The 24,031-nt window shown below is 38.4% G+C and overlaps 1 protein-coding gene across 1 annotated transcript in view; it reads right to left on the reverse strand.

The window, feature by feature from the left end:
- Positions 1-24,031, reverse strand: part of SYNE1 (spectrin repeat containing nuclear envelope protein 1) — a 427,466-nt gene that overhangs the window by 329,155 nt on the left and 74,280 nt on the right. The window contains exons 3-4 of the mRNA XM_072966061.1: positions 23,541-23,602; positions 4,519-4,614 (exon numbers count right to left, since the gene is read on the reverse strand). Coding sequence (XP_072822162.1) covers positions 4,519-4,614; positions 23,541-23,602 — 158 coding nt within the window. The remainder of the gene's footprint in view (positions 1-4,518; positions 4,615-23,540; positions 23,603-24,031) is intronic.

Below are 24,031 nucleotides of genomic sequence, written 5' to 3' on the forward strand. Positions count from 1 at the left end.
GAAATTAAGCACAAAAGCCACATCCCTCAATAACATCCCTATTCGTTCCATCCCCTGCCCTCCTGCACCAAGGCAACCATCACACTAACTCCAGTCCGGTGTTTTCCTTCTCACATGCACTCATCGCATTTACTGCATTCTTAAAAAGAATACTTACTCAGTTTTTAACTTTATATAGAGTATCACTGCATTAATCTTTCGATACTTACTTTTCCACATATTATTATTTTGCTCAGATGCATCCGTTGTGTTGCCTGTCACTTGTGTTTCATTCATTTTGACAGAGACCCACTGTGCCATTTATCTACTCTCTTTCCTATGTGAATCTGGGTTACTTCCAGGTTATCTCAATTGTGACCTGTGCTGATAGATCATTCTCGTATGTCCCACCTTTGGTACAAGAATAAAGCATTTCTCTTGGACATATACCTAATGGTGGAATTGCTGAGTCAGAGGGAGTGTGACTTTGAATGTACTTCTAATGTGATGCCAAACTTTTATGAAAGTGTTTCTACTCCTCGCTCTTATCAGCAATACAAGAATAATACTGTGGATGTATGAAACTGAAACTGACAGATATTTAAAAATTTTTTTTCAATTGACTGTAGTAACATGGTCTTTCCTGGTGGCCTTCATGTGTATTTCCCTGCTCAACAACGATGGGAACTTCTCATCCTCTGTTCTTTGGCAATGTCTATTTCTTTTATAAAACACCTTTTCACATCTTTTGCCCAGACTTCCCTTTGGGTTATTTGCATTCTTATTATTTGAAGAGGTACCTGCTATATTCTTGATATAATCCTTTCTTAATCCTTTTATAACATGTATTGTGAATATCTCTGACCAATTTTTAACCTCCTTTGTCACTTTCTTTAAAGTTTTTGGATTAAAAAAATGTTCTGAATGTTAGTACCACTGCTGATGTATCTTAAATTCCCATTCATGCCCTGGTCTGTTTCTGGACTCCCCTGCATCAGTCAGTATGTCCAACCCTGCATCACTACAACACTGCCTCAAGTGACAAAGCTTCATCGTAAGACCTGTTATCTAGTAGAGCAAATACCTTTTCTCTGCTTTTCTTCTTTGACTGTATCCTGGCTAAAAGAGCGCAGCATAACCGTCTGCTGTATTGCTAAAACTCGTATTCGTACCTAGTTTTACACAACTTAACTTGCCCTAACTAATACAAGGATCGCCCCTTCCAGGCCACAAGCCCTTTGAGGGCACCAACCATATCTCATTCATCTTTGTTTCCCTTAGAGGGCAAAAGACAATGCCTTATCTGTAAGAGAGGTTCCAGATATGTTAGCGGAATACATAGTCAGTAGATAATGCCAAACCCAGATGCAGACTTGAGTTCTACCCTAAATATATGATCAATGTCTAACAAAGTCACCTGGTGACACGCAGGGGCCTTTGATGCTTCTGGTTTCCTAAGTGCCCACCGTATACTTCTAAGCGGATTTTTAGGCTCCTTTTGTTACTATTATTATTTTTTTTAATGGAGGCACTGGGGATTGAAGCCAGGACCTCGTGCATGTGCATGCACTCTACCACTGAGTTATAGCTACCTTCCCCTTATTTTTTTAATTCCTTTTTTTTTTTTGGTTTGTATTTGGGAGGAGGTAATTAGGCTTGCTTATTTACTTATTTACTTATTTATTTAATGGCGGTACCAGGGATTAAACCCAGGACCTTATGCATGCTAAGCATGCACTCTACCACTGCACTATACCCTACCCACCCTAGGCTCCTTTTGAATGCAGAGTGTTAAGGAGTCTTTAAAAACACTGTACAAAAGATTAGCAAAATAGGTAAGAAATAAATTTCTCTGCAGTCCTTAAGCTCTATTCGTAATGATTCTATTATTTTAAAATTTTGCAATGGCAATTCTTCATGTTCTTAAAAAAATCCTAAGTGTAAAATTAAATTAAATTAAAACTTAAAAATTAAATTTTAAAAAATTAAAATTAAAAATTTTAATTTAAATTAAAATTTTAAATTAAAATTAAATTTAATGTTCCTGTCTTTATGTGTGATTAAAGATAAATAGTCACTGATCCATTCTAGGAGTAAATGTCCTACAAATAATAATCCAGGGATGTAGAGAAATCCGAGAATAATAATTTAAAAAATTTTAAATTCCCTAGTACTTGAAATGAAATCATAGACAAAAATGTCACAATAGGTTATTAAAAGAAACTAAGATACTGCGATTTCTCCTTCCCTTGAGATGTTGGTGATAAAGGGAATACCAAGGCATCTGGCTGCATTTCCCAGACGACCGTGGTCAGAGCCAGAGTCCTGGGCTATGTGAATCATGATGCTAAGTACAGTGCTCTTAATAGAGCTCTACCTATGACATAATTACAGATTTCCTGAACAGCAGTAACGCTCCTTAGGAAAACACTCTTGTTCACACTCTCCCTTTGATAGCTCTTCAAGAATGTTTAGGATTCTCATTCCTTTAAATGATGCTTTTCGTCTTAATGTGGTCCTGAACCAAAATGTCTACAGGTACAAAATTTAAATAACTATTGCCATAGTTTCTTTAGAATTCCAGAGTAATTTCACTTTATGCAATTCAGAACCTTGAAGGTCTCAGTATAAATAAATAATAAAGATTAAATTGGAAACTGTCCTTCTATGTCTCCGTTTATCTGTTCAATGAGAATACTGGTCCTATAATACTAACTACGTCTGAATGAGCAGGACACTTAAATAGAAGTAGGATTCCTGTGTCAAATTGATCACTTTTTCTAGAATTTGGCTTGAGGATTAATGTCCATCGAGGTTTCTGTATACTGTTAGCCAAGTACAATTGTGGAATTATACTGACACTTAGAATGACAACCTTTTAAAACACTCATTTGATTGTAATGAAGGTTCCTTCAACCTTTGAGGAAATAACTTAATTCAGGAGGATATATAAAGATGGCCGGTTACATCAGGCAATCAAGGGAGAATTTCAGTTCGATGATTCCTGCATCCTAATGTTGATCCAGTTCAGTTAGCTCATGCCTATGTCTGTTTATTCCAGATTGGCTTTTCACGGGAATCTTGTCTGATTTCTCCCAAAGGAGAGTTGGAGACAAGAATATGGGTACATGTTTACTGGGGTGGTGACTTCAGGTAGCAGGAGTGAGGATGCATGGAGAGTGAGACAGGGAAGGAGGGAAATCCAATAAAGGGTGTGCTATTGAGGGTTCCTCAGTAGGCAGCCGGAGCTCAGGCCCACTGGGGATCTTACGGGGCACTCTATGAGATGTGTGAATTATGCCTCAGAATCGCCCCTCCTGCAAATGCCAGGCTGGAGCTTTTATTCACGGACTCCCATCTCCTTTGGGACCATTTTCTGTCCTGCATCTCAGGGCCGCCTGTGCAAGTCATGGCTCTGATAAAAGCGCTGAGGGCAGAAACCCAGAAACATGGTGCCAGTGCTGAAGCTGAGCGTTAATGGTGTGTGGGGATCATGTCCACACCACGTGGCTGAAATCAGAGGTGAGCTGAGATGGCACTGGGACAACCGAAAGCACCTGCTTCAATATGAATCCAACTAGATAATGACTTACACAAAATTATTATCAGTGTGTATTTTTCAACAAATAACTTTTTTTCAAAAGCTATGTTAAAGACTTGCCGCATGAAGTTAATTGGAAATTTATGTTCAGGCAAAACCACTTTAAAAAAAAAACTCAGTTATCGAAGTAACAATAATTGTGCAGCTTAAAAAGCTGCAACAGATTAAGAAAAAAATACTCTCAATTTTGGACCCTCTGTCTAGTGTGTTATATAACATTCTGAAGATTATTTTCTGATCTCCTTTGTAAAAAATTATGATAAACATCACTTGTAAATAACTTACATTTGCAAACTACTTACATCTCCACTACTCTGAAGTGAAAAAACATAAGCCCAAGACAAATAAATATTTCATGATTCGAGTAATGTAGAAAAATATGTTTTATAGGTCACTGTCCATTTGTTTTCCACTCTGCTGGTTCCGCTGAGCATGAAAACAAATGATTCTGAACATGTTGTTCCTGTTACAAATGACCGATGACAGAGAATGTCCACCAGCGGATAAAAAATGCCACATTGATTTCAAGCTTAATTTTCAACAATCATATAAATACACAGATACAGACCAACAATTCTTTCCAAATGGAAAGTAAGCACTTAAAGTGAGGTAGATGCTAATTTCCAAATAATCTTCCTGGATACCATACAGGCTCAGGAGTTAACCAGGACTGATTACTGATGAAGTTCTTTACTCTTACTTCAAAAATGGCTACCACTATATATAATGTTTCAAATGTACTACAGGTGTACAGGAACAAGAAAGGTATTCCTTGCTCCCAGAAGTGACCAATAAACTAGCGTTTCCTGTGTATCACCCATTGCAAAAGAGAACAACTTTCTCTTATGTGGGCAGCGCCCCTAACACTCCCAACTCCACAACCCCCAAACTCCAAATGGAAACAATTTGACAAATTTGGTCACAGGAAAAATTCTCACCAGTTTCTGCCCAGACAGGACCTCCAGGAGAGCAAGTAGCTTCACACCATCTTTCATGTCTTCAAAAAGATCATCTACCACCATTGGGGGTTTCCGCTATTAAAAAAAAAAAAAAAGAAGAAATGCAAAAAAAAAAATGCTTCTCTCTCTCTCTCTCATACATTTGCTACTCGTTGTGGTGAAATTTGACGAAACATGTCTAAATGCCAAAATTCTACACTTGGGATATGATTGTCAATTATCTTTTGATAGATGCAAAGAGAAAAAAACAATCCTTTGGAAATAAACTTAAGAGTCAAAAGCCTCAGGAGATTGACGGCTCGAGTTTCCATACACACACCAGAGTCTTTCTAGAAAGGGAGTTTTGACACAAGTGGGGTGATATGGGATAAAGGAAGGAAAAGACGGCACTGCCAAGATAAAAGACAGGAGAGAGTTTAAAGCAGGAGCTACTCAGGGAACAGGAGGTACCCCACATACCCTGCACCAACCTCCCTGCCTCACCCTGCATGAGCACATTACGGGGCTGAGTCTGCTGCCAGATTTCTACGAACGTTCTCTCCGAGGTAACCTCGCCAGCTCAGTGACCTGCTGTGGGGGCACTGTTAGTGTAGCCAGGGTGGCAGATTGAATCTCCTGTGGGTTAGCTGGCGACGTTCTGTTGCACAAGCATATGTATGACTGAAACATTACGCTGCACGCCAGAAACGGACACACTGTAAACTGACCATACTTCAATAAAAAATTTAAAATATAAATTACAAAAGAAACAAACCACAAGCTGGCAAATCCAGCAAACCTTCTCTGGCAGTGTGGCGTTGAATCCAGAGGACCAGAGGCGCAGGAGTACAGACTGCTCAGGCCAAGTGAATCGCCACACTGGAAAAACAAGTCAAAGCCCCTGGCCAATTCATGGTCTTTTATTCTTTTTATGAAGGTCATTAAAATACTTAATATACTAGGGCTCATGAAACCTTCAATTAAGGTATCTCTTGGCTCAGAAGAAAGTAAAAAAAGTAAGGATGCTAAAGTTGAGTTTGCATCTTTAGATTTTTCACAGAATACAGATCTTTAAAAGTGTATAACCTGGTTCAAGCTCTATAGTTTTCTGGTTCTCATTGAACATGTTAAAGGCTTAATCTGTATTCTTGACTTTCAATCGTTTTTCTTTCCAAAAACAGAAACAAAGAAAGAAAACGAAAGAAAAGAAGGAAGGGAGGGAGGAAGGAAGCCAGGAAGGAGTTCTATGTAGAGATGTTTAATCACCAAATGTTTTATTGAAATGTGAGTTTCTCTCTACCCACTGATACAGTGCATTTATATTTCTCTTACGACTGCAGGAATTATCATCTCTGAATGGTACAATTCTAATTTTAAATGCTTTTTTTTTCTCTTGATAAAATGAGCAGCTGAAGACATTTTGTTCTCATGCTGTGAAATGCATGTTCAAAAATAAGTTTTCATTTTCAAGCATTTCTTTTAAAATTCCACTATTCACACTGCTTATTATTTATATAGCAAAAATGCAATAGTGACTTTATATTCTAAGCATATAAGTAAAGTTATTCAGAATAAAATGAGCCTTTAGGATAAAAAAATATTTGATGTGATAAGAATCAAAATTACTGTATAAGCTATGTATAATCATTAAAAATAAGGTGTATTTATCATTCAAAAAGTCCATTTGTATCCTAATAAGATAAATACAGTGGAATAATGAGAAAGAATTCAATAAATATGCAAGATATTCTGTGAACAAATACAAATGAATTTTCATATTTTGTGTTAACCTGAAATATATTAAAAATTAAACAAAGCAGAAAATTTTCATGAAAGAATAAAATTTCCAAGAAATTGAATACCTAAATAAGTGATGAATTGCATGCATCCATCCATCCATCTATTCTGCCTTTAAACGTATGCAAGGCTCTGCCACTTTAAAGAATGCTTTCTCTTGGCCCCACTTCTGCCCCATCATGTGTCTTTTCTTGAATCCCTACTTGTGTTCCACAGGCTCGTCTTCCCCTCCAGCTGCTCCTAGAAGTGCCCTTCACGTCAGCAGTGGCCACTGAACTTGTCAGTGGCCCATCAGACCCTCTGGGCACTGTGGGTACCAACCTCTCCTTGAGCTGACCCCCCACAAACCTCTCCAATCAGCCTGCCTGGTTCACAGACCTCTTCTCCTTCTCTGTCTCCTTTCTTCCTAACTGTGGCCATTCCCCAAACACAATCCTGACTCCTCTGTTTTTTTACAAAATTTTGACTGGATAGATGTGACTTGAATTCTTTCTTCCAGGTTAAGTGTTCTCTCCTAATCATTGTTCCATAAAAAAGAATAAAATAATGCCACTTGCAGCAACATGGATGGATCTGGAGATCATCATTCTAAGTGAAGTAAGCCAGAAAGAGACAGAAAAATACATTATGGAACCTAGCATTATGTAATCAAGTCTTTACTTAATACCTCAACCAGTGAAAAAGGGAGAAAATAAATCTCTGGCCAACCTTACTGCAAAGAGCTAGCAAAAATGAGTACCAGAGGATGATCTTACTATTTCTACAAGCTCCATCCCATTGTGCATAATGTAAATGTTGTGTAAAACCAACAAGACACTTTTATTTATCAAAAATTACACCAGAATAAAAGAAAGTTCTCATAATTACTGGACAAGTTTTGCCATCCCATTTTGCATAAAGTATTGTTTATATATAGCAAATGACCAACTAGAGGAGATCTTGGCTATTGTGACATTATATTTATATTTTGAAACAATGTTTTAATAGAAAACCTCTCAGCTAAAATGCCTCTCCTGTCATACACATATAAATGCTCACAGCATCAGGAAGGATTCAGGAAGGTATAGAAATGAGGGTAATTCGTTGGGGCCCAACTTAATGGAAAATAAATAAGATCATGTGCTTTGTTCTGATGGCTTGACAACTTGCAGTTTCAAGAACTAGACAGAAATCTGTTGGGCATTTTTAAAGACCACAGATATCTCTTTTTTATTAAGATAAAATTATAAGCTCTTTTTTTGTACAGTACTTGGAAAAATAATATTCTCCTTGATTCTGTCAGTCACGACTAGATGTTCTACAGATATTCATGCTGAATCTGAGATGTTCAAAGAATGGAATATGTTCAGGGGAGAAGGAGGTGGAGAAAACAAAAGAGAAAGCGGTACTTTGCTCCTGTGGTTACTCCCTTCCAGAAATGCTCCTCAAAGTAGGTTTAAGCCCTACGTTCTGGCTGTCAGAGGGCTGCCTGGTATAAAAGTCTCTGGAAACTCAGGGGAAATGCATACACCTCTGTGTCTGGCTGTGCTCCTGGCTGTTAACTCAAGAGTGGAACAGACCTCACCAAGTATTTTTCTCTAATTTCTTCTCCTCCCTCTTTACTTTTGCAGCCTCTTTAATGACATGTAATGAGATTTATTTCCTATCTCTTTGGACTTAAAAATAGATCAAATAGATCAAATGTTTCTCCTTGAACTTTATGAAATCAGAGAAAGCATAGATATCTTTGACATAATTTTTACTGGGAAAAACAATCTATTCTCTAACATTGTATGTGTGTGTGTGAATAACTTGTATCACTTTACTACTAGTCCACAGGCACCAGGACATATTTAATCCTTATCTACCATCTAATTTCACATTTTCATTCATATGAAATTAAGAGAGTAATGTTGATGAAAAAAAGATATTTGGCACAGAATGAAAATTTAAAGAATTCTCACATTTTAAAACTATATAGAGATGATAATACATGTAAATACTTAATAGTCATGCATGCACTCATGTAAACAATCAAGATTTTCTTAAACCTGTTTCTCTGTCACTTGTGACTTTCTGTGTTTTTCTAAATAGATATATACTTTTATTTTAAAAAATAAGTAAAGCTATATAGAAATGATTATAGCCATTCTGAGAGGCATGAGGTGATATCTCATTGTAGATTTGATTTACATTTCCTTGATGATCAGTGATGTTGAGCATCTTTTCATGTGCCTGTTGGGCATCTGTATGTCTTCTCTGGAAAAATGTTCATTCAGATCTTCTGCCCATTTTTCAATTAGGTTGTTTATTTTTTTGATATTGAGTACTTTGTATATTTTGTATATTAACCCCTCATCATATGTATCATTTGCAAATATGTTCTCCCATTTAGTAGGTGGCCTTTTCATTTTGTTGACAGTTTCCTTTTCAGTACAAAAGCTCTTTAGTTTGATGTAGTCCCATTGTTTACTTATGCTTCTGTTAATCGTGCTTGATGAGACATATCAAAAAAAAAAGCACATTACTAAGACTAATATCAAAGAGCATACTGCCTATGTTTTATTCTAGAAGTTTTATGGTTTCAAGTCTTATACTTAAGTCTTTAATCCATTTTGGATTCATTTTTGTGTATGGTATGAGAAGGTAGTCCAGTTTGATTCTTCTGCATGTAGCTGTCCAGTTTTCCTAACACTGTTTATTAAAGTGGCTGTCTTTTCCTGATTGTATATCCTTTTCTCTATTGTCATAGATTAATTGCCCATTTTAATGTGGGTTCATTTCTGAGCTTTCTATTCTGTTCTGTTACTCTATGTGTCTGTTTTTGTGCCAGTACCACACTGTTTTGATTACTGTAGCTTTGTAGTATATTTGAAGTCAGGGAGTACAATGTCTCCAGTTTTGTTCTCCTTACTCAGGATTGCTTGGACTATTGGGGGTCTTTTGTGTTTCCATACAAATTTTAGAATTATTTGTTTTAGTTTGTGCCTATCAATAGATAAATGGATAAAGAAGAATGTGGCATTTGTACAATGGAATATTACTCAGCCACAAAAAGGAATGAAATCTTGCCATTTAGGACAACATCGATAGACCTAGAAGGTATTAGGCTGAGTGAAATAAGTCAGACAGAGAAAGACAAATACTGTGCAATTTCATTTAAATGTGGAATCTAAAAAAACATAACAAATGAGCAAACATAACAAAACAGAAACATACTTATAGATACAGAGAACAAATAGGTAGTTGCCAGAGGGGAGGGGGTGGTTGGAAGGAGAAAGCAGGTGAGGGAAATTAGGAGGTACAAACTTCCAGTTAGAAAAGAAATGAGTCATAGGTGTGAAATGTACAGTATGAGGAATACATTCAGTAACTATGTGATCTCTTTTCATGGTGACAGTAACTAGGCTTATCATGGTGATCATTTTGAAATACATAAATTTATGGAATCACTATGCTGTGTATCAGGGACTAACAGTGCTCTAGGTTAATTATACTTCAAAAACAAACAAACTCATAGAAAAAAGAGGTCAGATTTGTGGTTACCAGAGATGGGGGATGAGGGTAGGATGAATTGGTTGAAAGTGGTTAAAAGATGCAAACTTTCAATTATAAAATATACAAATATGAGTAATGTAATACACAACATGATAAATACAATTAACACTGCTTATATGTTATATATGAAAGCTTTCAAAAGAGTAATCCTAAGAATTATCATCACAAGGTGAAATATCTTTTTCTATTTCTTCAATTTTGTATCTATATAAGATGAAGGATGTTGACTAAACTTACTGTGGTAATCATTTCATGATGTGTGGGAGTCAAATCATTCTGTTTTTACACGTTAAACTTACACAGTATATCAATATATTTCAATAAAACTGGAAGAAAAGAAAGTGAAAAAACCATATAGAAATAAAAAATGTTGGTGCATAAAGTAAACATGACAAAGTAGTCACTATTATAGACTACGTATATGAATTTCAATATATACTAGGTGTTTCTGTGGCTTAGATTTGTATACATTATATATATTTTAGCAGGTATTTTAATATAAGTGAAAGGGAGAAGGAAAGAAGGAGAAGAGGGAGAGTAGGAGAAAATGAATAAGATACAGCTGAACATCTCGATGTGCTGAGCACTAAACTGAGGGGCTGTACACGTTAACCTCATTAATATTCATAACCACCACCTATGGGAGTACCACCCCCTCTTTAAAAGCAAGGAATCTGAATCTCAGAGAGGTTAATCTATCACATTTCTAATAAAATGATGAGGTTTGAGTCCAGCTTTATTATACTTTGAACTACCTTGTTAGACAGAAAACCTTGTACAAAAATACAGGTACTAACATTATTTTTTTCTGAATAGTACCCAAACCTGTAAATGTGATTTTTATTTAGTATCAACATGAGAAGCACTAACTGATCAGCTAAAGTGCCTGCCACTCCACTAGAAATAAAATATATATTAACAAAAAGCCACTTTTAAATATGGATGATATAAGAAAGACTAAAAATAATAGAAGAATATAAGAAAGACTGAAAAGTAATGAGAAGCACCATCTGTATAAATATACACTGGAATAGACACAAATCAACCCAAATCACACCATGTGCCCCAGTGTTCCTGTCTGAGCTACACCCCCATTCTCTGTTACCTGAGTGACCTGAGCTGGGCCCATTACATCCTCTGCTTGGATCCAGAAGATGGCTGGAGCCCAGCTGTCACATGGCAATGACCTAAGAACAGTGACACCAGGTCCTGCTGGTGAGGCCCCAGGAGCCACACTGCCTCTGTCTTCCTCAGGACTGGGTTAGTCAGTGTGGTGGCAGTTCCCAAGACCATCCTCACCTCCACAACTCACTGGATGGATTCACAAGAATCAGAAAAACTGCTGTGCTCATGGTTCCAGTTTATTACAGTGAAAGAACACAGATTAAAATCAGCAAAGGGAAAAGGCACATGGAACAAAGTCCAGGAGAAACCACATGTGAGCTTTCAGAGCCGAGTAACTGGCTCCCCACCAGTGGAAGTGCACAGGGACATGCTTAATTTTCCCAACAGTGATGTTTAATGATGCGAGGGGGTGTTGCCAAGCAGGGAGCATGCCTAGGCCTTGGTGCCTGGTTTTTGTTTGGATTCTGTCACGGAGGAATGCAGTGCCTGCATAAATGATCTCAGCTACTCAGTCTCCAGTCTTCCCCTGTCCCGACCCCCAGCAAAAACAAGTGTTCACCATACAGCTCACTAAGATAAACTAATCTTATCCAGTAATACAGCATGGCCCCAGGACTCATGCTCCAATCAGGCAGAATATTCCAAGTGCCCAGAGGTTATCTCCCAGGAGCCAGTCAAGGACCATTTCTAAAGGCAGGTCTTTATCTGGAATGTGCAGGGTTTGGGCAACCCAGGACTGCTGAGTCAACCCCTTCCTGCCCAGTCAGTATTTCTTTCCATACCTGAAGGCATCCTGTATCTTTTTAATAGATCTCACTTCCTGCTTAAATCATTTAAAATCAGTTTCATTCACTTGCAACAAAATAAGACACAATTGACACACATGTGCCTATTTTGATATTACTTCAGAAACACTCTCCTGAGTGTAACAATTTACATTTCAGTGCCCTCCCACTACCACGCCATGATGAGATTCAGAGAAGTGACCAAAAATAAATTCATTCTTTATTGATGAGAGTGTGCATTTTCAGGAGAACCTCATTGTATTTGATATAAGAAGATGTTTTATAACTTTTTGACCAATTGATATTGGTAAGTGAAAAAACAGAAACAGTTGAGTGTTATTGATAAACAATTAAACACATGAAAGAAAGAAAGAAAGAAAGAAAGAAAGAAAGAAAGAAAGAAAGAAAGAAAGAAAGAAAGAAAGAAAGGAAGGAAGGAAGGAAGGAAGGAAGGAAGGAAGGAAGGAAGGAAGGAAGGAAAAAAGGAAGGAAGAAAGAAAAGGGAGGAAGAGTAAGTAGGAAGAAAGTGTCAATTTACATGGACAAGTGTATGCCTGTACATCCAGAATTATACAAACGTTAACGTACTGAATTTATTTTTAGCATTTTAAACTTTGCATGAATAGGGCACTCACATGCACATCAATTAAGGAGAAAGAAGCTTCGGGTGTCAAACTAAAGTCAGCGATGTGGAAGAGTACAAACCTACCTTGAAACATTACCGGCATTATCATCTCTTCATCAACAGATGTCCACACATCTGTGAGAACCTTAAAGCCCCTTAGTGACAGACGTCACACAGCTACCAAGGGGACTTGCAGCAGGAACAGTTCAGTCCTTAGCAAAGGAAAGGGTTCAATCCAGGTCCTCACTTACGATCATTACTTTCAGTATCAGAACAATTGGACAGTTTTTACTAGGCGCTTTTTCCTCTTGGGGAAAGAGCTCTTTAAACATTTTATAGTACAAGAATTATAGCATTTTACTTTAAATTACTAAATACACATCCTAGGGTTTAAAATCTGTGATTGCTGAATATCTAGTGATACTGATACAGCTGAACTGGAAAAGGCCTCAAAGAAGAGCCCGTGGCACAGATAACAAAACTTGACTCTAGTTGAGACACACACTGTCAGGCTTGCTAAAAACGACACATAAATCACGGCCTGAAATGCTCCCCGGATGGCCTTCTGCGCGGTGTGTAAAGAGGCCCTAAGGCAAAGGCTGGATCTCAAGGTGCATTCTGTGTGTCTTGAAATGTACACACAATGTGCCCTTCACTTCCAGAGCCGAACAAATCACCACCTGAGGTTTACATCAGTGTCGGGGGGGAGCTATTTCACAGGCTGAGAGTCAGGGGGAAAATCCCATCCCAGGCGCAGTCTACAGTGCTCGCGTGCTCTGATGGTTATCTGATGGACAGGAACAGTGCGCTAAACAACAGGAACAGAGAGGACAGTGGGAAGGGAAGAGAGGTTGACCAGCAGATGTGGAGCAATTACCCCCCAATGGTTGGCAAGGAGCCCACCGCCCTAAACTCCAAAAATGCCAACATAGCTGGACTCGAACAGCACAAGCATGACTACAACCGCTGACAGCAGCCACGTAAAACTGAGTCGGTGTCTAATAGGTTCTGCCATCTGATTCAGAAAATTTAATTAGACATTACTAATACCGCCAGAAAAATTTTACATATAATCTGTTTCTCCTTCACTCCCTTTATCAAAGCACCATTGTGATGATTTTCCACCACTGCTTGCAAAAGTGAAAAGATAGTTACCATTCTTTTCTGTTTCCCATGACCGACAGCATAACCATTTCCATTTCCTTCATTATTTCATTCAATTCCGAATAAATATCCCAAAGGCCATAACTGCCCTCCGGCCCACTTTTAAATCTGCTTGGAAAAAAAATCTCCTCCCACATGTAATTTTTTTCTCCACTACATAGTTTAAAGGAAGCACATCCCTCAGGTTATGTTTTAGCCAGTACAAAATTAGGGTTATCCTTTACCCCTCTCTTTTGCTCATACCCCATCGCTGATCCATCAGCAAATTTTGTCAGCTTTATTTTCAAAATTCACCAAGAATATGGTCATTTCTCTCCACTCCCACTGCTACTACCTCAGTCCAAGCCACCCACCTCTCACCTGGATGACTCAACAGCCTCCTGCCTTGTCTCCCTGCTTCAGCCCGTGTCCCTTTCAGTCTGTTCTCGACAGAACAGCTTTTTTCCTCCTCTTCTGCCCATCTTCCCCACTGGGATAAAAGCACCATAATGCAGGGCTTCTTTTTTCTGTTTTGCTCACTGGTATATTCTCAACATCTAGAATCTCACCAAGCATATAAACATTTAAAAATATTTACTGAATGTATGTCTGACTCAACAAAATAGAGCTCTAAAAGAAGGAACTTTGACAAATATTATCCAAATGCTTATTCACCTGCATAAATTTTGCTACATCATCTATGTTATTAATAAGTTAATACTTCTTATTAATAAATTAATAAGTGTTATTCATTTTGAAATAATGATTTTCCTTGCAATCTTTTAGTTGCATATTTGGAAATAACTAATTTTTTAGAATTACCAAACTAGTTTTAGAAAATCAACTAAAGAATGATTTCTGGGGTGTATTATTACATTTACTTTTTCCTCTTCACTTCTTTACCTCCTCATCTTAGTTGGTGAATAGCCCCACCAAAGTGTGTACTAGGAAACAGATAGCACTGAATTTCAATTCTGAACATGTTTCCATGTTATCTTTTAGCACCATTGGTGGAAAGACAACTGAGGAAGAAGAAAAGCAGCCACCAAAGTGATATGTTATGACTGTGAAGACGTCACTCAAAGTCATTATTAGCATGGATTATTTTTTAAAAAATGACATGGAAAATCAAAAGCTTTCCTTTAAAAGGAATTTAGGGATCTGACTTGGTATTAAAACAAAATGTGCTCTTAAAGAGAGCCCATCATGGATTGAACGGAGGGCTCCCCGCAAGATACACAGAAGTTTTAATCCCCAGAACCTCAGGATGTGATCTTATTTGGAAATCAGATCTTTAGAGAAGTAATCAAGTTAAACTGAGGTCATGGGGCAGGGGGGTCCTAATCGAACATGACCAGTGTCCTTATATAAAGGGAAAATTTGGATACAGTCTCAGACAGGCACAGAGGCAGGGACTGGACTAATGCAGCTGCAAACCAAGGACCCTTGAGCACTGCAGGCCACCGCTGGAGGCAGGGAAGAGGCAAAGAAGGCCTCTGCTCAGAGTCTCAGAGGGAGGACTGTGAGATAATGAAATAATTTCTCATTTTAGGGCAATAATATGTTGTACTTTATTATGGCAGCCCTAGCAAACTAATACAGAATATAAATCATGTTTAATGGTGCCTTTTTTTCAGTTTATCAAAAAAGTGAGGAGATGCCCATATCACGCCTGAGGTCACCTGCAAGTCAGTATTTAAAATGTTCCTTGCCTGCCCTTAATAACCCCGTAGACCTAAGGCTGGCGGATGGAGAAAGAGCTGTTTATCGTATATGGAAAGAGAATCTTCATTTATAGAAACCACTTAAAATAGCCAAAATAATGGCTATTTCAGACTTTTTTTTCCACCCGAAGGACTTAGTACCAATTTATTTCACAGCCAAATATCATAAAGACTGAATCAAAGGTGCTTAAATACAAACATAACATTTTACTCCATCTGACAAAATGAGACAAAGTGAAAATAAAAGAATTTGGAAACAGATTATAACCAATGCTAATGTTAGGATTACTTATACTATCTTTTTCTAATTAAAAGTAAAACTCTGGGGGAAAGGTTTTTGGAAAACATATCTTTAAATTGTTGCCTTTGGTGGCCAAGGTGACACTGTACATTAGCTTAAGCATCTTCCATAAAATTTAGGAATTTGCTAAGATAAATAAATTTTAAAAAGTGAAAGGACTAACATATTGCTAGCTGACAATTTTTAAAATATTTATCCTAACATAAATTATTTTGCTCAGAAATACAGACTATTCTGTTAGATCTAAAAAACATGGAGTCATTAGGTGGGAATGCCCTCAAATTCAAGTCCACCTCACCTCTGTCTTCCTCTCAGATGGGGAGCTGTCTCTCCTCTGGTCTAAACCTCCACCCTCCACCTGTGCCCTTGATTTTTTCCTCCCTACTCTGCCTCCTCAAGCACCTTGTGTCTTAAAATAACCTTCTTTTTCAGCCTACCCCTCTCTAGTAGTTTTTGATCATTCCCTTCAATAGAACACATTTAAGAGCACACTTTATTATAAACACAGCTCTTACCAGATCCTATGTTCTGCTTTAGTTAATACTCTGTGTCATAGACATGTAGTATACACTCAGGTCCTAACATCCTTACCTCTCATCTACGCATCAGTTTGCTAGAACCAGGTTTCTGCCATGACCTAACCACTCCCAGTGATGGCTAAGGGCTTGCTAATTGCCAAGCCAAATGGGTTCATCTCCACCAAGTGACTTCTCTGTCTGTCACTGAACTTACTAGCTTTCTGCCAAAGTCTCTTGTAGTCTGTCTCTGTGAATGATCCTAATCATTTGTTCAAGTCAGAATCTAGACATCGTGCTTGATTCCTTCTCAACCAAGAGTCCAATTAATACTCAGTTCTATCGAATCCACCCCCACCCATTTTTCAATCTGTCCACTTTTCTCCATTCCCCTGCATTCCACTCTCATCTGACTAATTGCAAGGTCACCCCACCTCCAATTTTATTTGATCCTGCTTTAATCAATCTGAGGTAGGAGAGGACGAGAGAGGAGGGGATGGTGTAGAGAGAGACTGAGAGAGAGGTTTAACCCAGAGTGATCATTTCCTTTTCCTGCCTAAGATTCTTTAATATCTCCCACTGCCCATCACACATGTCCACACCCTTTTAATGGCTGACCTTCCATCCGTCTTCAGTTTTCTCTGTTGCCATCTCGCTCCTGGAATTTTCAGGTATTCTGAGCTTCCTTCCTTTACTGCACCATGCTCTTTCTTATCTCTCAACTTTTGAAAACATCAGTTCATTCACCCACCCAACCCCAGAGCATTTCTCAGGCTCCATCTTAAATGTTTCTTCCTCTGAAAGTCTATTCTGACGCCCTCCTTCAGGTTACCTGTGTGGTCGGCTGTGCCTGCCCTGTGCTGCATGGCACCCGGCACATCCCCCCTCACGGAACTGACCACACACACTTCTCTGTAATTGCTGGCTCTCCTGCTAGACTACCAGTTCCAGACGGCATGGACTATATCCGGTTTTCTTCACCACTGTAACCACGACCCTTAGCACAAAATAGGTGCTTGAAAACAAGTTGCTGCTTGAATAGCTAAATAAACAAATGCAGCATGGGCATGTAACACAATGGTGAGTGCCCAAACTTGGGAGTCCTGGCACTGAAATCTGGTTTTCCACCTACTTGCTGTGTGACCTTGACCTTATTCATTAACGCAAAGCCTCAGGTTCATAGTCTATAAAATGGTGAAATTTAACGCTTTTATTTGTTGTTGTGAGGGTTAAATAAAGTAAAAGATAAAGCTGCAAAGGCACAGTAGTCAGCACATGATAAGAGTTCAATAAACAGCAGCCCTGCAATTTAGAAACGTATTTAGCAAAGAGTGACGACAGCCACAACTGAATCAGGACCTCATCTGAAAAACTATTACTTGGAATCAGTATTGGGCTAATGAGAGAAAGTACTCCACCTTCTTTCACAGATGGAGCAAACAGGATAGAAAGGTGCAGGTTTCTTCCTAAAAAGGAAGAAAATTATAGGGACCATGTTTAAATATGAAGCCCCCTTCTTGAAAGGAATCATCAGATATACAAAATAAACAGAATCCACTAATTTTTGTTAATATCCTATTACATTATAGAGACAATTAGTGATTTGCATTGTTTTGCATAATTGCAAAAGCATAAAGGCTTTAATTTGAAAACAGAGCAAATACTTTAAAAAAGCTGATAATTCTATCCACAAGTTTGAATAGCTACAGAAAATTCTTGGGGGTTTTTTTTTCCCTACTTTAAATAAAATTTTTGCTTTAAGAAGTGTTTTTTGAAAACAAATTGCTCTCTTATTTAAGCCCTATCACTTTATACTGCTGTAAAAATATTTATAAAGGATTGTTACAATAAAATGAAATGTCATCAGTGAAAGAGTTCATTGTTTTATTTAATTAGCAGTAAATAGTTCGCTTATTTGTAACCGAGTAAAGCAGCCTCAAACAAAAATGAAAATTTCCTATTAAAAACCCTCCCCAAATTCATCTCCATGAAGCATTTTTGAACATTTCCCAATGCACTCAAGATTAAATGACCTCAGAAGGAACAATATTTTTTGCTTCTCAAATTCAACATCCCAGCTCTTAAACCTGCCACAACCTACTATTACAGCTATTATTGCAGGAAATCTCCAAAGAAGATTTTGAGAAAAAGGATATAACTATTTTCTTCCAGTTTTATTGAGATATAATTGACATACACAGTTTTCTTTCAAAATAAGGAATCTTTAAAACTGTTCTTTAAGATAGAAGTTTTATTTACTTAGTTTGCTTCAAATCTTAAAAAAGGCATTGCAGTAGCAAGACATTATCAGAGAATTTATATGAAATGGTTTATCATTCTAGTTGAAGTCCACGAAAATTCCCAAGACTGTGCAAAAGCTCTCAGAGAACAGAGGTCCTGCAAAATATTTACAACTTGCATTCCAGAAAAAAGTTGAAACTCTTTTTTTCTTGCCAATTTAGCACTTTTCTCCTTTCTTGTTCTTAGAGACAAAATAACTCTACCTGTTATGTAGCATAAGTAATAGGTGACTTAAGACTGATATCTGATCACCAGTAGAAAAAATATTGTTGGCATAGGTCACTTCCTTACCTTCATTGGCAGATGTCAGCAGAAAACTGTAGGAGAAACACACACACCCCCACACAGCAGAAAACTGTAGGAGAAACACCCCCCACACACACACAACCAAGGAATAAAATGCACTTTAACTCTTTTAAAATGGTTTTGTTGCTAGATTTTATGAAGCAGTTCCAAAGCACAGAGCTACGTACCACATGAAATGCCACACGAAAAACCTCTGATGTGAAAAAAGGAGAGACAAGCTCATTACTGTCATCATTCCAGGACTGAACTCCCATCCTATCTTCTGGGTTTGGAAGAAATTCTCATGCACTTCAAGCCAGACCTCAGGACGAACTTGGGGCCTGTTATGGACTGAATGCTTGTGTGCCTCCCCAGATGCACACATGTTGAAGCCTTAAAGCCCCAGTGCGATGGTATTCAGAAGGAGGGCCTTTGGAAAGTAATTAGATGTAAATGAGGTCAGGAGGCGATGCCCTCATGATGGGTTAGTGACCTTACAAGAAGAGAAAGAGAAGCCAGAGTTCTTTGTCTCTCTGCCGTGAGGACACATGCAGCAAGAGGACCCTCACTGGGAACTCCATCCATCGGCACCTTGATCTTGGACTTCCCAGCCTCCAGAACTGTGAGAAATAAATGCTCTTTGTTTAAGACACATAAACTATGGTATTTTGTCACAGCAGCCCATGCTGACTAATCCTGGGTCTAAACTGGTTACATATTTACTGGGCAAAGTAAACAAACAAACACACAAACAATATACCAAACCAGACTCAATCTGACCCAACAAATTATAAAACACCAGGTCCTTCCAAAGCTGACATAATTATGGCTCCAAACTTGGGGCAGACTCTTTTTTAGTGATAAGACAAACCACCGGCCTTGGTTATTTCATAAGGAAGAACAAAGAGGAAAAAGTTGGCTCAAGAAGCTCTGGAGGATAAGACCTTGGGACAGGTCGTAGGTCAGGTTGCTTCTCTGTGGCTTATTTTTCTAGAGAAACATTTTTATTCTAAGTGTGGCTTTGGGCCTGCTCTGGGACTGAAAACTCGTGGCAGGGGAGATGTTTGTGTATTGCTTTTGTAGCAGGAGCTGAGGACCAAAAATCGAAGAAGCCGTTTTCATGAGAGACTTGATGAGACTCTGGGTATAGTATGTGCTTCCATGGAGCCCAGTTGACCAAGAATGTGTGTGTGTGTGTAGATGCTTGTTGACTATGCCCCGGGTGCTAGGGTGACAGGCACACTCCAGTATCAGAGAATGGCTTTGGAAGCAAGCCTTCTCACAGAGGCAGCAAGGAAAGTGAAACAATGCACCAGCAGAGGTTGGATCAAAGTTATGAAAATGACCTTGCTTCTGTTGCAAGTGAGGTACTGTCACTCTCAGGAGTGAGCGAGCACACTGAGATGGGGAAGAAGGCATGTGCTTCCATTTACATCTGGGTGCACATGTACATGTGACCTCAGTGAGACTATGAAGCCAAGGATGTGCTGGTTGCGTATGTTTTTGCAGAGACGGGTACAGACAGCAATCAAGATGGAAATGGGAATAAAGATTGCGATAGAGGTAGAGATGGCGTTGGGTGGAGTGTGATGGAGGACGAGAAAGGATGGGAGAGATAGAGATGGTACAGGTGTGGGAGAGGATGTGATAAAGAATGAGAAAGACATAGGGCTGGAAGAGGAAACTCCAACAGGCATAAAGGTGGGCAAAGGATGGGTCGAGAGAGAGGGATGGAGGGATGACTAGGGAATCGCGATCGGCTTCCGAGACAAATGCAGACATAGACATCAATTCTGTGGGTCTCCTAAAACTTTCCACTGCCAAAGCGGGGTAATGGAGTCAGATCTGATTTTCAAAATGTTTGCCAAATATAAGTGAGTCAGAAAAGGAAAAATATTCTCCAGTGAAGTTGTAGGCTGTGCTCATGTTTAGCAAGACACTAAGATGTCGGCGTAAATAAGTTCTGGATAGCAGGTATCGGTATCACAGTCCTGCTTCAGTTTTCAGTTTTCAAGATGATTAAGAAATTTAAAAAAAAATCACAAGTACAGAGGAGAGAAAAAGAACTAAAAAAAATCTCTATCATGTTAAGGTTATAATGGAGCACCTGTGGAGGTAATCATTTTCAGGGTCTTTTGAAGTGATATTATCATTGCAAAAAAATATGCACAGGAGGAAAACCAGGAGGACTTTAAATTGATGTCTGTGTTAAAATCTCAGCAGCCCCAAGGACCAGGTATACAAAGACATGTGCTATAAAGTTAAGCACTGGGCACAGTGCCAGGAAGCAATCATTATTTCTTCCCCATGTGATGTCTTTACTATTCCAACAAAATAAGAAATGATACGGATTCTTTGCCATTGCTGTTTTGTTAAGCACCTCGGCATGGTACTCAGCACTGTGCTTAGAGCTACTAGAAACTCCAAGACTTAGCACATGCTTTACAATGTCGTTGGGAAGATGAGATATGAAACAGTACAAAACAATTTAAGACAGGCAGAACTTCTCCACTGATGCTGCAGGTTCTGGAGAAGTGCTGCCATTTCGCATTCTACCAAACCAGAGGCAGGAACAGCAGAGGAGGCAGGGGGACCGAGCTGGAGGAGGGGTCCCGGGGAAACTGCTAACATTCTGGAGCATTGGCTGGGGACGGACCACTGTCACGTGGTCAGAAATGACTTCATGAATGAGAGAGGCTTGCACTACACATTAAAGGTAGGACTTAGAGATTTAGACATTTAGATATTTACAGTGAGGTCTCAGAGCAGGACTAAGAAAGAATAGAAAAGGATAAACATGTGTAGAGCCTATTCCAACAATGAGGTATCACATAAATATGTAACATAACTTGAAACAATGATAAAATGGTGGTAAAAACAGATTAGAAAATAAACTCTTGGCATACGGTCTCTCCACAAAAGCCCTTTGTACACTGTGTGCTGTGGCTCACATTGTGATTATAGCTTCTTTTTCAGAATTCAGTATGGAGATAAATGTATCCCAAGCATTCTGCTTTAAAAATCTCCACAAAGATATTCAACCTCATTAAAAAAATTAATATGAAAAAAATTAATTATAAACTATTTTCAGCAACCAGATTGGAAAACACTGTTAACTTGAAAGAGTATTAACAGTGTGAGGAAATGGGTATTCCCATAAGCTCTTGGTTTATATTAAACTTATAAACCTATGTACCTGTGGACTATTCACCCACTTCTAGAAATTTATCCTAAGAAGAAAAATCACACCCGTGTACAAATATACACACTCAACGACTTGCACTGTGGTATTAACTAACCAGAAACCACCTAAATGACCACTGATTGACAACTAGCTACTTTATGATTTACAATTTATAAATAATCTTATTTATTTATAATAAGAAAATATGCAGCCATTAAAATGATTATGTGGCTCTGTATCTACTGACATAGGAAGATGTGCTGAGAGAAGCAGAGGCGTATGGAATAGCATCTTCCATAACCATGTATGTGAGGTTGTGTGTGTCTCCGTGTACAGAAATGGCACCCAAAATGCCTGTGACGGTTACATCAGGATTGTGCGACTTCAGGTGTTCTTTACTTTCATTACACTTTCTAAGAGACTTATCAAAATGATGTATAATTAGCATGGAACCTTTTTACAATATGAAAAAACAGTAACTCTATTTTGATTTTGGAAAAAAAGAACCTTCCCCAAATGATGGTAAGTCTGCAGTGTAAGTAGTGCCAGCTGGCCCCGGCCAAAGCCTGAGAAAAAAGGAGCCCCACGGGCATGCAGTGCCTTTTCACTTCACAGGGCAAATTTGGGCGCAGCCGCTGGGCCAGAGAATCCCCATCTGATCAACTGGCTTTCAGAGATAGATCATGAGGACGATAATCCCATTTTATCCTGTATCTAGACACATTATTCTAGTCTTCTGTCTTGTGCTGCTCTATAAGCTTCCCAAGGCCTGGGAGAGCATCTTACTAACTTTTTTCCTGTCTCCAAAGCCTACTGTAGACACACAGCAATCAGTCAGTTTGTACAATGGGGCTGAAATAAGTTGCCATGCTTTGGTTGCTCCCGAACTATAAAAGAGGCTTTGGAGAAGTCATTGCTCAAAATCTGCTTGTAGGATTCCGCCCTGCACACGACAGATAGTGATCTCAGCAAAGGTCCTTGAACTGAATGCAGACAACTGTCCCAGAATCTGTGTTTATTTTTACAAATGCAATGCTTTTTGGTTGACAGATGTTTTGCATCAGCATTATGAGAGATTAATTTTATCGTAACGTAGCTATATAGGGATGAGTTTTATGTCAGTATTCATGGTTAAAGTCATTGCAATACATAGTCATGAGTCAATACGCATGTATTAGGATACACAGTCACCTAATACAGACTAACGTCAGTGTGGATCATCTCAGAATAACTGGTCTTTGTCATGTCCTGCCACCACGCTTACTGTTCCATAAAAGCACCCTGAGAGGGGAGCCCAGACACGGTCAGTCTCCTCAGATACAATTCTTTGCTCAGGGACGACCTCTCATTGCTTTTTTCCTGTTCCAAATAGAAACAAACATAAACAAAAATCCAGCCCAGATTCTTCTTTTGATATGACCCACACGTTAGTACAGAAGAAACAACTGGGTGAACTATTTCATCAAGATTTATGTAATCAACACGAAGTAACAGCCCTTAACTCTCATTATCTGCTGATTTCTTCCCAGAAGCAATGTTAGCAAATGCCCACACGTAGGTGGCAATTAAACTAATAGAACTTCAAATGTCATTGACCAGTAATAGTGACAGTTGCCACAGTAGCATTTCCTTTATACTGTGCGTTTAATGATTTATTGGCTCAAGCTAAGTAAACAGAGAACTTGGGTAGTTTCCTTTACCTTGGCCAGATGAGAGTTGATCCATTTTGTAAAAGTACGTTTCTGTACTATCTCTTGCTCATCTAGAAGAAAAAAAAAATCTGGGTAAGATAACAAGTCATGAAGCTGTATCACGAAAGAAAAAAAATTCATAGTAATACAACTTCAGAAGTGATTATTATAGTGTTTTATCTTCTAATTCATTTTACCAATTTTTGTCTTGAAAGAAGAGAGAGTAAAGCTCCAAATATATTAAGCAATTTGATTATTTCCTTTAAAATTATCAGCAAAGGCTTTAAAATTTGTCATCTGTTAGCCCTATGTTTATCTTCACTTATTAAAAGTTCGCTGAATAACTAAACCTAAATAAGACTATTTTTTAAAAAAATTCACTGAGACCAATTAAATGCCAAGTTTTATGCTTCATGCAAAGGGCTGCAGTCTCCACCCTGACACGTCTGAAGGTAACTGTTTAGAAGACAACATGGACAGCACACTCTTTGACATTGGTC

The sequence above is a fragment of the Vicugna pacos genome, chromosome 8, assembly GCF_048564905.1.
Source record: "Vicugna pacos chromosome 8, VicPac4, whole genome shotgun sequence".
Classification (NCBI taxonomy): Eukaryota; Metazoa; Chordata; class Mammalia; order Artiodactyla; family Camelidae; genus Vicugna; species Vicugna pacos.